General features: G+C 33.5%; 1 protein-coding gene across 9 annotated transcripts in view; it reads right to left on the bottom strand.

The window, feature by feature from the left end:
• Positions 1-12,682: 12,682 nt before the first annotated feature.
• The window catches only part of CD47 (CD47 molecule), a 132,875-nt gene continuing 125,424 nt past the window's right edge, over positions 12,683-20,133 (bottom strand). For 5 of the 9 annotated variants that reach the window (XR_005559357.1, XM_039365002.1, XM_039364998.1 and 2 more), the window contains 2 exons: positions 16,998-17,010; positions 12,683-14,117 (listed from right to left, as the gene is read on the bottom strand). Coding sequence is in view for 4 of the 9 variants with exons in the window: in XM_039364998.1 (XP_039220932.1) it covers positions 14,081-14,117; positions 16,998-17,010 (50 nt within the window). In the remaining 5 variants the exon portion in view is untranslated. Of the gene's footprint in view, positions 14,118-16,337; positions 17,011-20,133 lie in introns of those variants that run through there. The other 4 variants (XR_005559356.1, XR_005559355.1, XM_039365001.1 and 1 more) reach the window with 1 other exon arrangement.

Raw genomic sequence — 20,133 nt, 5'->3', positions numbered from 1 at the left:
AGTTGCTGCTGAGATGCAGGCTATATTGTCCTGTTACCCTCTTGAAAGAAATAAAGTTTAAAAAATTGGACCATTGCTTCCTGCTTTCTTGTCTCCTATATTTGGACTCTTTTGACCAGTCAAAAAAAGTAGTCAGTTCCATTAAACTTACTTCAGAGGATATTTAATCAATTGAGTAACATAATTCAATCACTTGAGGCTAAATTTATAGTTTTTGAAAAGAAAATAGTTGGCACATTTGGGAAAAAAATTGAAAGCTCTGAAAGGCAAATATCAGTACATGTAAAATAGGTTACTCACAAGAGTAAACTTGGGAGAGTACAACAGGTCATTGGTACAAAATTGGAGGGAGAATTGAATAATTTGGATCTGCTGGAATTGAGAAAGAAAAATTATTTCAAATTTAGATCTATTTTAGAAAGCTGTGATGAAATGTTAAGTATTCAAGAATTAATTATACAAGCGTTGATTACTGTTTTGATTAGTGTTTTAGGTTTGAAGGAAAATGACACTGAGGCAGAGATTGATAAAATCTATACAATTAATTCACAATATGCAAGAACAAAGAACGTTCCCAGAGATGTTTTGGTGCATTTCATGAAGAAGAAAACAAGAGATCAGGTTCTACAATTCCATTTTAATAAAAAGATTGAAAGTACAGATATAGTTATTCTAAAAGAAAGTCTTATCAGACCTCAGCTTAAAAGAAAATACAGGTAGTTCTCGACTTACAACTACGATTGGGATCAGAACTTCCATTGTTAAGCAAGGTGCCTGTAAAGTAATCCATGCCCCAATTTTATGACCTTTTTGCCACAGCTGTTAAGTGAATTACTGAAGCTCTCAAGTGAATCATATGGTCATGAAGCAAATCTGGCTTCTCCTGTTGTTTTTGCCAGCCAGGGAGGTTGCAAATGGGTGATCAGATGATCCTGGGATTCTGCAACCATTGTAAATAATGTCAATGGCCAAGGGGGGGGAGAGATTGTCATGTTTTTAAGTGCAAGGACCAATTGAAAGTCACTTTTTTTTCCAGCACCATTGTAACTTTGAATACTTGCGAAATACTACCATTTTTGACTGAAAAATTAAATCAGAAAAAGATTGTGTTTTGCTGGGATAAATTAGAAGTGATGGTTTTTACTTTTTTTTCTTACTTTTAAACAGCAGAATTTTGACCTTTCAAAAGACAAGAAAATTTCGTAAAACATATAAAAGGGAATTGGAAAAAGAGTAAACAGAGGTTTCAGTGGAGATTTCAGAATAATTACAGCAGATGTGAAAATACAGTCAAAAAGATGACATTGAATGGGACAACTAATACTGATTTTCCAAACTCTTGGCTTGACTATAGAATAGATTACAAATGTCTTATATGGAATATAAATGGAGCTAAAGAGAAAAAAATCTTATCATTTAAAAAAATTGAAACAAGATATAATTTGCTCACAAGAGACTCATATTAGGAAGAAAGATATAAAATATTTGATTCACAAAAAATTAGATTAATAAAATTTTAATCTAGCATTTCATCAAAAAAATTCATCTAGCAGGATCTAAAAAAATGAATGTTTTGTTTTGAATATTAATTCTCAACTAAAGCCAAAACTTTTATTAATTGGTGAAATGGTAGATTTGTTGTATGAACCATTTGAAAAAAATATTTAAACCACTCAAGGTAAGCGACCAAATGTCATCATTTTTTTTTGATTGACATATTAGGCTTGTGGAGAGACTTTCTTTTGGGATTGATCCTTGCTTGTAAGCATTTATCCATTTGTCCAATGGAGGAATGGGTGGGAAGATGGTTGAAATGGCTAAGTTGATGGCTTTAGTTAAAAAACAGAAAATTCTCTAAGTTTAATGCTGATTGGAAACTCTTTACTTTTTGCACGAATTTGAAAAAAATATATATGATATATATGGTGTTGTTGATTAGAGAAAAATAGATAATAGAAAAAAATGTAAAAAAATGCTGTAACTATAAGAGATTAATTTGCATGTATAATAAATATAAATGTAAATTAACTTTTTACTTTAGTGTTGGAAAAGAAAATTGGAAGCTATTCTTTATATTTCCTTTATTTGTTTTATGTACTTTTGCTTCTGTTTTTCTCTCTTCTTCTTTCCTTTCTCTTCTTTTTTATTATAAATAATAATTCTGATTAATTTTTAATCTTTCATCTTAAAATTTTAATAAATGTACATAAAAAAGAGAAGAGATATGGTAATTTTAGATAAGGAGGTAAATTTACAAGTGTACTTAATGTAAAATTGCTATAAAGGAGATTAAAAGCCATTTCTTTATATCTTCTTTTCTATTTTTTTCTATTTTTTCTTTTTTTTCTAGTTTTCTCTTTTATTTTTACTTTTTCTTTTTTCCTTTTTCTTTTCCTTTAGTTTGTATTAATATAATTTAATATAGTCATCTCCCTTTATAGGAATTTCAGTAATTAGGCCATCTTGCACCAATTTCAGTAGTAATAATAAATATCTTTTGCTTGAGTGTGTTAGTTCATGAGATACATGAATTTTCTCACCATTATCCAGCTTCAGCCAAAACATTATGTTTTCACAAACTCTTAACTCAATTTCCTCATAACTAAATAAAAAAGCCCCTAGTTACTGCTACTAGAGTGAACTTTTAGAAGACAGAATAGACCATAAATATCAGATTCTGCATTACCTCCTTTAAAAATGGAATATAAGACTATTTATACCAGCCTGGAAGTTCATAGTTCTGCTATTGTTAATGTATTCTCTATTTTATGTCCTGCTGAACAGCACAGAATAGCAAAACATCAATATACACTCTGGCTTTGACTTGGATCTCAGGTCATTCCATTATCCTCAGTACAATATTGTTATCCTAATGGAAAAGACAAAGAAAGCAGGGTACGTTGGTAGCTGAACTTCTCTAAAGAACTGATTTATTGTTACTTATGCAGCAGGTGACACTGAAATATGCTAGACATCTGTTGTGATTATAACTAATAACTTCTTCATTCTTTACCCTAGGAAAGCTATGCCCTTAACTCAAGAAAGAAGAATGAAAACTCACCAGGCTTTCATGAATACAAGCAAATATCCAGTTTAACCACAGAGAAATAAAACTTTATTCATTTTAGGTTGAACTTAAGGAATAAAACTATTGACTGAGTTCTTTTCATTCTCTATTCTGCAGAACTATTTTCTATATTTATTCTTAGTTGAATATCGAGAGATTGATATCAATGTTGTCAAATAGTAATATTGGGAAGAATTAATAGGGATCATACCCAAAACCAAAACAAATTAAAAATTTGCAGCTCTCGAATATAACATCTTAAAGGTCTTACCACATTTGACATTAGTTTGGATTTGTCCTACTAAAATCAATCATCCAAACCAAACTTAAGATATAGACTTGTAAACATTTTATGTTTACATATAGGAACTTCTTACCACCTTGATATTAAATTCAAAAGCCTTCAATAGAACTTCCTTAGGATTCAGTTTCCCAAAATGTGTCCCTAATGCAGTTTTAAGACTTGAAGCTAATGTTCCAAGCATTATATCTCAGGCTTGACTAGGAATCAGAACTCAGAATCAGGGCCTACAAGTCTCATTGGCATCAAACTTGCACAAATATAGTCTTGGCCTTTCTTTTAGCACAATTAATCTTTGTGGAGAGGAAATCAATGTCTAAGGAATGAATTAGGACAATTTATTATTAGAATTATTTCACCTGAATATTATTTGCAGATGTTAGATTGCCACAAGTCCTCTACTCCATATTTATACATTCTAACCCTCTGGAGTCCTAGTGGTTCCAGAGAGTTCAAAACTCTTCCCTTCAGTATCCCTTATATGATGTCCACTCTGCTCTGTGCAATTACTTCCAAAGTTGAAAACTGTACAGTTAAATGTTACACTCAATTATCTTTTAAAGAATGTTAAGTCTTCATTTAGTCTTGGTTTTCAAATACTTTTGTTGAGTCATACAACTGCACAAGATATGTTCTTCAACTATTTTATGATTTTTTTTAATAATGAGTTTGCTGTAGCCATTTTTCTGTATTTGTAATGTTGGTTAAAGAACATAATAAATAAATTACATTTTATATAAATTCACAAGTTTGCTCTAAATAACACAATTTTGTTAGGAATAAAATTTTAGAATAAAAAGTAAAGTTAAGTGACACGTACTCTGTAAAATTTCTACACGCAGACAGTAAGATTTCTACACAAAATTTCTACATGTAGATTGCAAGATTTCTACACAATTTCTACATGTACACATATCTTGTAAGAGTTCTGCACGTAGGCTATAAGATTTCCACACTGAGCTGTAGGATTTCATGATAAAGTACATATAAGGGAATAGGTAAAGCAAAATAGTAAGAGGCAGGGATAATGTATTTTGTTCAGGTGGCTCTGATAACATTGTAACCTCAGAGGAAGGGCCAAGGCGTCGGGATAGAATGCATATAATATGTGTCTTTGCTGTGACTAGGTGTGGCTCAAATATTTGGAGTCCACCATGCTTTGCAAACCGTTGTATCAAATAAATCTCTCTCTAATTTCAACTTGCTGTTTGGTGTTATTCAGTGGGCTAGAATTTCTACCAACAATTTGACTAAAGTTAATTTAGAACCCTTGAATAATATAGTAGTTTTAGAATGTAAGACAATGGTTCTCAACCTTTCTAATGCCATGACCCATAATACAGTTCCCCATGTTGTGATGACCCCCAACCATTTATACATCACCGGGTGCCAGGGGCCTGGCCAAAGAAAAGGGGGAAAAATGGCGGACAGCCTTGTTTGGTGACCCCCATGAAATGGTCGTTCGACCCCAAATGGGGTCCCGACCCACAGGTTGAGAACCACTGATGTAAGACTAAAAGAAAAACATTCTTACGTATGTAAATTTCCTTTTAACCAGGTGACATTTCTTGATAATGAAAGGCTAGAAACCTTCTTTCTCCCTTTCTTCTCTTCCCTACTTCCCTCTTCTTCCTCTCCTCTCCTTCACCACTCTCCTCCCCTTTCCTCTTCCTCCAGCCTTCCTACTTCCTTCTCTCCTCCTTTACTCTTTTCTCTCTCCTTTCTTCATACCTCTTCAGATACAATTCAGGGGTAATGTCCGAGCAACTCTTCTCTCCAAATTTCCCTATCTGTATTATATACAATAAGATTAATACTTCTATTTATCTAACCTTCTCAGTATATACTTCTATAAACATTTATACAGCCTGCAGTTATTCAATACTGTCGCCTGAGTCTCCCTCCTTATCTGCTCCTTCTTCTTCCATCTAAATTGATGTTAACTATCTTTTAACTGTATTCTCTTTTCAGCCAATCATAAAAAGTTCCCCAAATTTCATAGTAGTCTGACTCTATCTTATCTTTAATTGTCAATGTTAGTCTATTCATTTCTGCACATTCCAATATTTTCCCAATCACCTCTCCCTCTGGGGGGGCTTTCAGTGCTTTCCAATTTTGTGCAAACACAATCCTGGCTGCCATAATTACATGAATAATTAAATATGTTTTTTCTTTATTGTATTTCTCTGGTAGAATACCCAACAGGAATATTTCTGGTCTTAGTTCTATACGTTGTTGTATCATCTTTTCTATCCATGTTCTAATTATATTCCAATAAGTTTTAGCTTCTACACACGTCCACCACATATGGTAGAAGGAACCTGGTATCTGATGATATTTCCAACATTTCATAGACCTGTTCTTAAACATTTTAGCTAATCTTTCAGGAGACATGTGCCATCTGTAAAACATTTTGTACATATTTTCTTTATACGCAGTCGCCATTGTCAATTTATAGTTTCTTTCCCATAATTGCTGCCATCTAATTCAATTGTGTATCCAAAATTCCTTGTCCATTTTATCATTGTCTCTTTCATTTGTTCCTTCTCTAACTCCATATGTAGTAGATAACTACATTTTTTTAATCCATTTTTCTTCCGTTCCTGTATTTCATCTAACTCTGTTGTCCCCAAATTAACACCATCTATTTTAACATCTTTTTCATATCTAGATTGTATTTGCGTTCTCATGTACCAATCCATCTTTATTCCTTGTTCCTCTAATTGTTGTTTGGTTTTCAACTCCCCCATATCTGTTAATAAGTCTTTATATCTTATAATGTTTCCCATGTTAAACATATTGGGGTGTATTAACGCCTCCATAATTGAGAGCTAATTTGGAATCTTCAAATAATAATTTCTCTTTACTTTCTCCCAGACAACAAATAAAGAATTCCTTATATAGTGTCTCTGGAAATAGTTATGTATTCTGTTTTTTTCCATACCATATGAAAGCATGCCATCCCAACTGTAAATCATGTCCCTCTAATGTCAATAATCTTGTATTCCTCAGTAAGATCCATTCTCTCATCCATGATAATGCTGCAGCCTGATAGTACAATTCCCAATTAGGTAGACCAAACCCACCTCTCAGTCTTGTATCTTGTTACATTTTTAGTTTAATTCTTACTTTTTTTCCCTGCCAAATATATTTCAAGATTATTTTATTAAGCCCTTCAAAATATTTCTTTTCTAATCTTATTGGTATTGTTGTAAACAAGAACAATAATTGTGGTAATATATTCATTTTGATTATCGCAATCCTTCCCATTAATGATAGTTGTACATTTTTCCATTTATCCAAATCTACTTCAATTTGTCTTTTCAATTTATGATAATTATCCTTTAATTGTTGTGCATCTTGCTGTCAGGTGGATCCCTAAATATTTTACCTTCTTTACAATCTGTATATCTAATTTTCCCACCAGTTCTTTTTTTTTTGTTTTTCAGTAATATTTTTCACTAACATTTTGGTTTTATCTTTATTAATTTTCAACCCAGCTACCTCACCATATTTTTCTATTTGTTCTATTAATACAGGTCCTGTCTCTAATGGTTCCTCCAAAATAAATACTAAATCGTCTGCGAATGCTTGTAGCTTATATTCTTCCCTCTTAATTTTCATCCCTTTTATGTCATTATTCTGTCTTATACGTCTATTTAATACTTCTAATGTCAGAACAAACAACAGTGGAGATAGGGGACAGCCCTGTCTTGTTCCCTTCATAATGTTGATCTTCTCAGTCATATCTCCATTTATCATTACTTTGGCTGATTGCCAAAGAAGGTAAAGAAGAAGGAGTGTGGATACGGTGAAAGGGGAAATGGGCGAGCAACACCAAAGTTATGTGTATGTATTTATTTCATTTTGTTAAAAATATCTGTATGTGAGTGTGGAGGGAATGTATGTTAATATCTGATAAGTATTACGGTATATGTATGGGGGAGAGTTTGGAAAAATAAAAAATTATTAAGAAAAAAAGAAAGGCTAGAAAATTTTATTTGGTCAAGAAGTGAAGATATGCAGCAAAATAGCTTGACTGTAAATGGTGAAATTTTAAATTACTGGGCAGAGCTCTTGGTTAGAATTAAATTAATGTATGATAGTTTTGTCCTCAGGCCGCCATTGAATTTGATAGACATACAGTAGGCCATATTGTATGTATACAATTTAGTTATTGTTTATTCAACCATAAACTACAATTCAACCATAAGAAGAAATCAATGGAAGTTAAATTATGTATTATATACTTAAGTCCTTTTATTTTCAATACAGTTTAGAACTAAATTATAAACACATGGTTTTTTCTGCTCTGTCTGGACAAACTAAAGCCAAGTATGTGTTCCCATTAGGGCTGCGCCTTTACCTGTGTGTGTAAACCCAATTTCTATTAGACATACTTCAGGCTTTCTTTCCCTGGTAAGCAGAGCAGGAAAAATGTGAATGCTTGGCTTAGCTTATATATGCAAACATTTAACATCCAGTTATCATGAACCAGACTGAATTAGACAACAGTTCTTTTTTTTTTACTATTTACACACACACACAGATTTTTTTTTAGTTTTGGTTGTTTTCAGTGTCCCTTGTCAGCTTAAGTACTTTTGGGCTTTAGTTATTATAACTGATTAAATCCATTTTTCATTTCATATCCTTTTTAAGTTCTATTTTACATGTAACAATTTCCCAAACTTCCTCCCATTCTTCATTTCTGAGTGTATGCAAATATATCTTTGGTACCCTACTTAAAAATACTGCCCAACAGTACTGGATATCTTTTTCTTGAGAATTTCTGTCGATGGGATTCTGTCTAGTGTTTCTCTATGCTTGTTGGAATGACCTTTTCTGAAATCAAGTGTACATACACACCAATTCTCTAATTTCTCTTTTGATAGTATTTTGAATTCCAAGATGACATGGTTACTCCTTCCAAAGTATCTTCTACTTTTTCCTCTTGAATCAGCTCTTCTCTATTATTTAGATCAGTGGTTCTCAACCTGTGGGTCGGGACCCCATTTGGGGTCGAACGACCATTTCACGGTTGTCACCAAACAAGGCTGTCTGCCATTTTTTCCCTTTTTCTTTGGCCATGCCCCTGGCACCCGGTGATGTGTAAGTGGTTGGGGGTCACCACAACATAGGGAACTGTATTATGGGGTCACGGCATTAGAAAGGTTGAGAACCACTGATTTAGATCAAATGTAGGAAAACCAACCCTTCCTCTCTTTCATCTTTCTGAAAATGAAACAGTAATGCTAATACAGAACTTTTGGAAAGTTGGCTGAATTGGTCTGGGGAGTTGGAGTCCTCCATTATCACCATGTTTCTCCTCCCTGCATTTATAATTTGATCAATGGGAAAGTTATCCATCTGATATGATTAGGTTGGTTATCTCTAGCACATTAAATTGGTCTACCTCTGGTGACTAATGGACCCAAATGGGATCTAGAGGGAGCTGGATGTTGTTTTTGAGAATCTGCTGCATGGTTTAACAGAGGCTTTGGTCATTGGAATGTGGATGAGGCTTAGATTGGATTGCACTCTGCATCCTCACTCTTCCCATGGATTCCATCATTCTCTGTGGTTTATGAAAGAATTGAGGGAAATGAAATGGAAGATGTCTAGACCGTTGCTTAGGTTGGTGAAGGATGAACCCTACTAAACATAAGTACGAACTATTAGGATCTACTTTGTGGTGAGAAGGGTGGCAAAGTGACAATATCTTTCCACACTTATTGCATCCAGACAGCCATTCAATGGCTGTGTTTTAAGTAATCCAAGCCCTTCTAGGCAGGGGGGCCTTCTAGATTCATCCACATAGCTGTGCAATGAATGTTCAGATTCATTTTGAATTAGATGACAGGCTTGATTCAGGTTCTGTGTAATTGCCTAAGGCACAGTCTTACTCTACATGGAGGAATGGTTTAAACCTGTTAGGCCTGAGGAAGTGGACAGGTTTTTATGATTGTGAGCTTGGCCACCTGCCTATTAGATATATCCAGGCCTACCTTAGTTGGCTGAGGTTGTCTCTGTGCATGTGTGTCTGAGTAACACATATTTGAACTCTAGTTCTCCTCTTAAGGAGGCATTGGTTCACCACTCCTGAAGAAGCCATCACTGGATCTCACCATACTGAACAATTTTCATCCAGTACTGGCCAATTTTTTAAAGGATGGTTGTGGAGAAAGTAATTGTACAAGCTGTTTCAATGGACTCTGGATTATATGGATGGCTTTCAGTTGGTATTCAGGCCTAAACATGGGACAGAAATAACACTGGTCATGCTCTTGGATAATGTTTGTAAGAAGTAGGATGAGTATAGTACATCACTCTTGACTCTGGCTGACTTCTTCCAAGTATATCTTTCAAGTACGTTCATCCCAGCACCTCACATTTTGTGCAGCACATCTCAGCTTGGAAATACACACCATTATCCCAAAATCCAACTGCTTTCTTTGGTATGACCTATGTAACCAATTGTTAATTTCCAGTATTGTTTTTTTCTTTTAACAGAAAGGGGAGAAGAAAAATCACCTGTGATCCAGCTTCTTCACCCTTCTGCCCATCACTTCACATTTCCTTGCAGTTTCTTTAAGGTTGTGCCTGGTTAAGTCTTCTTGTTTCCTTGTTCATGTAAAAAAGTTTTTTTGATCACTTTTTCTCATTGGATAAGACTGATGGTAAATGAAACTCATCATCCCCTGGCCCCCATCCCTAGTTTTCTAATTAAGAGCACAGTGTTATTTGGGCAACAATGAACCAGTGTGATTTTTTAAAAATGAAAAAGAAAATAGTACAGTGACTACATTTTCTTACTTTGTAGATATTGCTGTGATTTCAGAGTCATCTGAATGATCTTTCAGGAATAGTGTTTCTACTCTGTCATTTTAGTACTTAAGAATTTACATAGCAAGCAATGCAGGCCCTCTGAAGGAAGTCCCTCTTAAAGCAGCGGTCCAAGAAGATGTAACTATATAATAATATAGCCAAATCCAGGAATACCCTGAGACTTAACTGTAATGGGAAAATGCCCCATTTGTGTATGGTATTAAGCCAAGAGAAACAGCTTATTTAATTTGTCTTTGTTAATGTGTTAGAATTAAATAAAGATATAATAGCCTACAATAAACCCTATGATACTATAGATTTTCCTTAATATTATGTAGAAATCTGTCTTCCCACTTTCTGAAGTTTGCTTTTTTACTACCTTGTTTTTTCTGAAGTTTGAAGACACTTTTGTTTTCCTATCTTATTCTCAGATTTCTTAGCATTTGTTCTGGTGGTGTTTTTTTTAGTTTATATAATTGATCCAAGCTGACAGAAGGTGCTATTACTGTTATTTTCACTTGCACAATTCTCCATTAAACTACAGATTGACTTCTTGTTGCATCCTTCTTCAGGATCTGAAACATGCCATGACTATTCTTCCATTTAGATATAATTCTAGTTTGCTGACTCCAGAAATGAAGATTCTACAATAAAGAGAAGAAACTCACTTGCAACGTCGTAACTAAGGGAAGTGCTAGACCCTGGCAATCCATCTGCGATAATTTTACAGAAATTTTCTTCCTTTGGGGAAAAATACCTCAATAATTTGTTCATTATAAAACAAAATGGTTGGGGGAGGGAAAATAAAAATACTTGGCATAGCATTATTTTCCCTAGAGTTTGGGTGAAACAAAAATCTTACTACATTGGCACGTTCATGTTTTGCTCTGACATAATAGAATGCAAATCAATGTTATCTTACACGAATGCTGTAAATCTTTAGTAACCTATGTCATCTGGGTGAGCACTGGCAACCATAGCAATTTTCAAGTGCATAAATAATTGTAACAAATATATCAGCTTAGACACATATCTTACGCTGCTCTTTCAGTAATAGGAGAGACAATAAGATGTGTAGGAGTATCAAAATGTCCAAGATATGTCACATGATGCCATGCCATAGTAGACTGTCTTTTGAATAAAAATTGTCATCTGGGGTAGTAAACAGCAAAAGGATAGAGCTAGTTCATCTTTCTGTCAGTTGTTTTGTGATGGACCATTCCCACCATGGCAGTCATTTTGTGAGCGTGCTCCCCACAGACTTACACAAAATTTCAAATATGTCCCTGGCTAAAAATATCACCTGTCCTTGCCGTAAATTGAGATCCTATCAGTTCTTCTGCCATACAATATCAAAATGTTTCCTTAAGTATGTGGTCTGGAATATAGAAAGGTGCTGATGAATGAGAGTAAACCTGATTATCTTAATTTGGTTCTGTTTATAGAAATACAGTAATGTAAACCATGGGGAGAAGAAGCTCCTATAAAGTATAAACCCATGTAGTGAGGAGAGTGTTTTGTTGTATTGCTTCCCATTTCAAAGTCTAATAGTAATGATCTTATATCGTTTAATGTGAAGAATACTACGATGAGAAAAATGCTGAATTTATTCATAAAAGGGAGGACTTTTTCTATAGTGGCACCCAAATTCTGGAATGCCAAGACTGGTACATTATTTTCAATGCCATGTTAAAATGTTCCCATTTGTAATCACATTTTAAGAATTTGAAAATGAAAATAAATGTATAACCAATCATTCTTGATTTTAGATACTTTGGAATATAAACTTTTAATGGTGATTATGTCTGAATTTCATTTTGTAGCTATTCTGTTTTGTAGTTTTCATCTGCACTGCTACGGGATAACTTGAAGGACACAAAGACAAATTGCAATACAAAATAATCCCATGTACATTCTGTAAACTTGAAGAATACCAAAATAATACTTTTTGATTCCTTGAAAGCTGAGACCAGTCAGTAATCAAAGATTGGCACAACACTGTTTTTGAAGTAAATCCTGACATAGTTCCTTTTGTAGCCTCAAGCACCTCCTCAGAGTAGGTAGTTTCATTGCTGCTCTTACAAAAAGATTTGTCTATTCCCAAAATGAATTTTTTTAAAAAAAGAACAAACAAAACACCACACAGACATTTGATGAGCAGGAACTCCCCATTTCCAGCATATAAATTTTCCAATTTAATATTGTTAATAGAAGAATTAAAAACAGAATCAGCCAAACAGAAAAGGGAAATGGTAACATGAAGGTCCTGGACACAGCATAGCAAAGTTATATAGGCTATTACACAAATAAGTTACCGCATCCTTAGTGATTGATGGTTTATTTTTATGTCCATTTGCTTATGTAACTCTGCATTAAAAGCTGTTGTAAAAGATCTCTATTTACTGTTTTAGGGTGTTTTTAAAATAATTAATGCGTGAAAAAATATTGTATTATAAAGATCTGTATTAAAATGCTCGATCTGACAAGCATCACATCAAATAAATTTATTCCTTTCATAAACTCCACACTGGACATATAATTAAAACCAAGTTTTAAAAATAAGAAAGTTTTATAACATGAGTTGAAAAATTAATATACATGGCATTAGAAAGCTTTCAATGACTTAAAACACACAATAGCATTCTCCTCATGGTGTGGCAAACAGGATATCATACTTTACATTTGGAATAATTCATTTTCATGACCTCTGTCCTGATGCCCATAATGTCAAGGAATTTACTTTTTATGCATGATTTGAAATAAATTCAAACAGGTAATGTTATACAATTTTCTTATACTAGTACTGAATTATTTTAGTTTTAAACAAGGAATTAATCATCACACTACTATGTATTTTAATAGCATTGAATACAAAATATGGACTGTTATTTATGCCAACTTTCATGAAGTTTTTGTTTTAACTGCTAGACTGAATAGTTAATCCAGATAAAGTAGGAGATACATGGAATGGTAGGAGATACAATAGTTTTAGCTATTTAGGTTTTTTATACCCTGTCATCTTTTTCTTCTTCCATTTGTAGTACAATGATGAAAGGAGGAATGTTGAATATATATTAGGAAAAATATCCAACTAAATTAAAATAAACAGACACTATGCCCTTTTGGTATGAAACACAATTTATTGATAAGGGAGAAAAGTAGCAATAGTCTGTTCTGAAAACTTATAAGGAAATAGAGCAAATTTCCACTAAACATTAAAACAAATAGGAGTAGATTCAGCATAGTGATCTGAGTTTACATAAGGGAGGTAATTGAAAATTAAACACAGGAAGTGTTTGACTTACAACCATAATTGAGCTGAGAAATTTATTAAATGAGTTTTGCCCCATTTTATGATTTTTCTTGCCTCAGTTGTTAAAGTGAATCACTGCAGTTGTTAAGTTAATAACACGGTTGTTAAGTGAATCTGGCTTCCCCATTGACTTTGTCAGAAGGTTACAAATGGTGATCAAAGTGACCCTGGGAAATTGCACCCGTCATAAATGTGAACCAGTTGTCAAGCAGCCGAATATAAATCACATGACCATGGGGATGCTGCAACGGTCATAAGTGTGAAAAATGGTCTTAAGTCATTCTTTTCAATACCATGGTAACTTTGAATGGTCACTAAACAAATCGTTGTAAGTCGAGGATTACTGTACTAGGTAAAATTAGAATGTTTATTTAAATAAAGCAGTTGCTTTTGCAATGAATTTATGGTAGGTGAATTCTCAGTGAGAGGGAGACAGAGGGCCAGAAAAAGCCTTTTTATGCCCTGTGTAGTAGAATGAATGTATTACTTTAAAGTGCATGAAGACTAGAGATAACACAGCTCCCCGAATCCTCTTGCATAGTATTTACAAAATCACATAAATCATAATATGAGTTTATGAATTTGCAGTCTCATCTGGAATGCTTGGCAACCTGTAGTAAAAATGAGAACACTACATATTTCAAACCATACATTTGCATGACCACAGGGTATAAAAAATGGAGGAAGGGGTGGAAAGGATGATTTATCAAAACTGTTATAGTTTGATTCCTAGCTTTATGAATATTAAAGGACTACTGTACATTCAACAGTATAGAAGTTGGGACTTATGCAACTAATATTCAGCTTGGCCCTTGCAGTTAAAAGTATTTTAAAGAAGAGGAAAAGAGAAAAAGATTCGTGGACTACAATACTGATCAGCAAAGAACACAAAGAATTACAATATATACAGCAGATTTACTAACAGCAAGTGGGTCAATGGGACTTTTGTGACCATCTGAATTTGTTGAAAATCAACCTTCTATTTAGGAATAAAAACTAATTTCTATTTTTTTTAAAAAGAATGTTATACTAAGAATATTTGTTCACTTAAGACCACATCCACTCATATTTATACTATATAGGCCTAAATAAAGCTTAGACAAATTGTTCCTTTTAATATATTTCTTTGTTTTTATCATAAAAATGTCAAAATACAGTCATGCAAAAAGTAAGTACACCCTATTTATTATTTTTACTTTTTCAACATATTTCCATATACATACAGTATATTTCATTTTCACTTCAACAATATTAATAAAGGGGATATCTTACAACAAATATTAGACCTCATTTACATTTTGTGGTTCAATGCGTAAGTTAAATAAATAAATTCAAATTTTACAAATGGAGAAAGTAAGAGCTCCCCTACTTTTATTACTACCTCAAATATTTAAAGCTAAAAATGGCAAATGATTAGAAAATAACTGGAGAGGACTGGGAAGAGCCTCTCGTATTTAAATCCCAGAGATTCAGTTTGATTTGCTCTTCGTTGGTGAAGTATATGGTATCATCACACGTATAAGGCATTCATAAAGAAGGTTATAGAGGCTAATGTGTCTGGGAAGGGATTTTAGAATTAGACATCAATGATTTTACTATTCAGAAGATATGTAAGTGGAACAGCTTTTAAATAACTGCCAACTTAGCCAGACCAGGCTGTTCCCACAAGTTTAGCCAGGCAGCAGAATTCAAGATGCTGAAAGAAGTTTCTAAGAAACCCAGAATTTCACTGTATGACATACAGGCACCTCTTGGCACTATTGATGTCAAAGTACAACAGTGTACTATTAATTAATTAATTAGTTTGCTGCCCATCTTATGAGATAATTCTGGGTGGCTTACAAGGTTAAAAGAATAAAACTGTACAAAAACATGTATATAACAAAGAATAAAATACTATAAAAATACTATAAAAATACAAATTATCAATTATATTGAAAAGAAACGGAGGAAGGTAGTAGGATGAATGGGGATGGGGGGAGCTGGAATCTTTTGTTAATCTATCAACCACCTCCAGTATGACTTTCTCCCATTGAAGCCCCAGGACCTGGGCAGCTGATCATCACAGAATCCACTATGAATTTTTCATTGTTAAGAGAAGGTATTTGACAATAATGTGATACCATCTTGCAGAAGACTGAAACTCAAGCAGACGAGAAAGAAAGAGAGAAAGAAAGAGAGAAAGAAAGAAAGAATCCTGGAATGGCCAGGTCAAAGTCCAGATCTTAATCCCATTGAGATGCTATAGAGTGATTTGAAATGGGTTGTGCATGCAACATTGCACAAATGAAAAAATTCTGCAAAAAGAAATGGAGAAAAAAGTCCTCCCAGGCAATGTCAGACACTAGTAAATGATTGAAAAAATGCCAACTTGAGGTTGTTTCTGTCAAAGGGTCACTACCACAGATGTACTTTACCTTTTTCATAGAAGAAAACGGTATATCTTTAATTTTTTGGTGAAATAAATGATTGCAAAGTCATTTTTTTTCTTTTTTAAGTTCATTTAAGTCACCTTATATATTATTTAAATTAAGAAAATATATATATATATATATATATATATATATATATATATATATATATATATATATATATATATATATATTTCCATATATATCTGAGAGAAAACTTTACATGGGGTGTACTTACTTTTTTCACATGACAGTATAGATTGGGAATGCAGTTGTTTTTAGAGAACAGTGAATAAAAATTCAAGAAAGAAAATCATACAATCTATCATGCAGTACAAATATTTGTTTAAGTGGTCCCCTAGAAATCTGTTCTGTGACCTTGAGATACTTTCAAACATCCCAGTGCTGGCTTAGCTGAACTTTTTTTTTTTTTCCTAAAGTGGGGCTGGCGTTCATCAATTTTTAAGGTGTGGGCGAGAAGAACGGCAAATAAATAAATAAATACATTGTGCTGGAAGGAAATGAGAACCTTTGAGCAATCTCCCAGTTCAGACTTTCAGCACTGCACTTTTTCTAAAATATAAGGATGTGCTGAGGATTGCTATTCCATAGAAGCAGTTGTTGCTTAGTGATACCAAAACTGAAAGCAAAACAAAAACAAACAAACAAACAAAAACCCTGGCCCAGAGGTGATGACAGCCAATGTATCAAGATTGTGATGTCCAAAAGTAGTCCCTACTGATGTCTGGTCTCTATGCAAAACAGTATTTTCAAGATCCTCTGAGAAGTGCAGCACTAAAGAGAAAGTGGACCAAGAGTGTCATGGTTTTTGCTCTCATCCATCTGTAAAGGAGGGAAGGGGGAAACCTCACGTGCATACACTTACTTCTCTTTTAAAATTACTACAGCTGCTGCAACTATAAAGTTACATCAGGTGAGTCATTACAGCACTTTTCCAAACATGCAAAACAACTAATTTCCTGATTTTATTTCTCTTTGAGTAGTGCATCTTCAAGGCCACGGTGTATCAACAAAAGTCTCTCTCCACTTGTTTTCATGTCCATGATTGGATTCAATTACCTCACATCCAATGCTGGAAAATAAAAAACAAATCCTTATTCAAAATACGAGCTTTCTTCTTTTCTTTCGTTTTACAACTACACTGAACATCTTGCTCATGAATTACTTTTATATTTCCAGAATGAAAGGAAAGGTGAAAGGACAACTGTAACATCATCATTTCATAGGAATGTAAAAATTGCACAACATTTTCACAATTATTTTCAGTTTTCCCCAACATTTATGTAAATACATTTTTCATGTGTGACAGATAAAAACCTACTAGATCATCTTGGAATGATAAAGGAAAGAAAGAATCTTTGTTTACATTTAGGGAAGGGTTTTGCATCTGATGATGAGTCATGAGACTCCTTTTTCTACCAGATTAAATGTCTGTCATTTTCCAGGGACAGCATTCAACAACCTCAATAGATTATTGTACGAATTTAAAACACAATGCGAATATACGCTATTGCATGACTCTTTAGACTCACCAAATGTATTTAAATTAGCTATAAAATTAGATAATAATTGTGTTACCAAGTTTGAGTAAATAAATTTATTTTTTGACTGAATCTAAAATAAAAATTTGTATGTGCAACAAACTGATGAAACAGTCATTATTATCCCACTGATTAACTGCTTGACTGCATAAGACCTAATTACTTACTAGTTAGGCCGCAGTGAAAGATTAATTAATCTCAATCCCCATGTAATGGATTTAGTATAAAATAAAAATCAATGAAGTCTGAAGTAAATAGCAAGTCAGAATGGAATCTGCACACACAATATGAACCTTGTTCAATTATTTTTCCTTTCAGATGATTGATGGCAATTACGGCATTCTCTGCTACTACTAAACCAGTAAAGAAAAATACATTTTACAGACTGCATGCTTGAGTCACCGCAGTCAGCTTCATAGCTATAAATTAGTGAAATGGATCTATGTTACACAGATCTTACATACATAAAAAACAAAGTCCTTTTAATTTATATATCTTTGTTTTTTATGTCTGCATATTTCCATAGTACACTGTTTTGTCTCACAAACATGACTGTTTATGTTACTGGATGTAATAATCAAAATGGCAGGTTATACCAAGTAGAACCCACAACTCAAGGTTAAAATGTAAAAGGCTCCTATTCCATATACAATCACTCAGCCAGGCTCTTTACCCTATGATATGCCTTTCACCTCTGTACCAGTCATTATATACATTCAATACTCATTATTATCTGTTGGAAATCCCTGTTCTCCCAAAACCTGTAAGTTTTCATACTTCCTCAAAAGTTGAGTAAGTCTACTGACATTTCCCCCTTTAAATATAGCCCTTGAAAGGAATAATATTCAGAGAGTTAGCTTTTTCTAACAATAAATAACCTTATTTGCTGTACACAGTGTTCCTCAACCTTTGCAACTTTAATAAGACCAGACATCTTAAAGTTGAGAAACATTGCTATAAAACGTCAGAAACAATTGCAGGTTTTAAAAACAGAATGAAAATATTGCAGAGGAGGGATTATTGGTGTTTTCATTTATACATACAATTGTATTATCAATAAACTTTGAGCACTATGACAAGAAGTAACAGTCAGCACTGCAACATCTGCTAGCAGTAGAGTGCACTTCACAGAAATAATTATATAGTTTAGGTTTTGGACAAATCCTTTGCCCAGTGCAGAATTTCTCCAGATAGCAGCTTCACAATTATTCTATTGATTAAAATATACTAAATCTTAGGAAATTGCAAAATCTCTGAGATTGTGATGTTCTGACTAAAATCTTTTCAAATCCTTTTGAGGGGAAAACCCAAAATTTTGCACAATTGCACGCTTTGGCACTCTATATTGAGATCTTAGCTATTTTAAAATTATTTTATTCTGGCACCTCTATGAGGCCACTTATGGTGCCCACGTGGACCATCAGTGGTTGCTTGACCATGGATAGGAGTAGCATTGTGAATAAAACATTATATCTAATGCAGTGTTTCCCAAACTTGACAATTTTAAGGCATGTGGACTTCAACTCCCAGAATTCCACAGCCAGCATTGCTGCCTGTGGAATTCTGGGAGTTGAAGTCCACAGGCCTTAAAATTGTCAAGTTTGGGAAACACTGATCTAATGTGATACAGCCTGGGGTACTTCATCTATGAATTTATATTAAACATAAGAACATAAATTTTCTCTGCTCCCAATGGCAATAAAACCCCCCTCAAATTGAACCATTCCCCTCAAATTCCCTATATATTCCAAGAACTTGGGAAAAATTCTCTTTACACTAGCTTAGAAACAGACAGAAACCCTACAGCCTTATTTTCATGTGGAGTTTTGAAGTTCAACAGTTTACAGACATTTTGGGAGATAATTATGTTTTGCTTGATATGCCAGAGGAACAGGGATATTTAGTGTAATAAATAGCTTTCTGGAGCCATTGTGACAAAAGTAACACTCAACAACAAAGATTTTGCTTCCTGAACACTTTTGGGCATATCTAAGATTTTTGGCTGCTAACCTTAACCTTAACCTTAATTTATAAGTATTGTTTAGGAATCTTATCTTTTTGGAATTTCTACTTGTATATATATTAAGTTTACGAATGTTTGCTTGCAGTATAAAATGCTTGTGTAATTCATGCATGTCCAGGCATGTGCTCAGGACACATTGCACAACATTTCTGGAGCAGGTACAGTTTGGGCATACCTAGGCTGAGTGGATGCTGCCTGGAAAGAAGGTTGCATGCACAGATACTACTCATTTTATTGATATCTGTTTCAATTGTATTTTTTTTGTAATATATTTTATTGATTTTTTTTAAAAAAAACATAAATCACTTAATAATTGGTGAACAGTGTGTTGTCTGGGTTACATTTGTAAAACAATCACTAACAACTGATTTCTATAATCCATAATCCACAAAATAGTTTTAGTTGATTTCCTCTTTTCCCAAAATATTCTTTTTTGCAAATATTGAGTTAATACAATTCGTATTGTTTTGATAGATAACAATTAAATATATAATTTTTCCCAATTATTAAAAATAATAATCACATCAATATTTCTTTTCTATCCAATCATTCTGGTTGCCTTGTCATAGATCCTGTTACAGTCCTTATTTTGTTTCTCCCACCAAATTCTAGGTATTCTTACTGGTTAAGA

Source organism: Crotalus tigris, unplaced genomic scaffold, assembly GCF_016545835.1.
Source record: "Crotalus tigris isolate CLP2741 ecotype Arizona unplaced genomic scaffold, ASM1654583v1 scf7180000019944.6993514239:2294586, whole genome shotgun sequence".
Lineage (NCBI taxonomy): Eukaryota > Metazoa > Chordata > Lepidosauria > Squamata > Viperidae > Crotalus > Crotalus tigris.
Note: the sequence above shows the minus strand (reverse complement) of the source record. Positions and strands in the feature narration are given on the sequence as shown.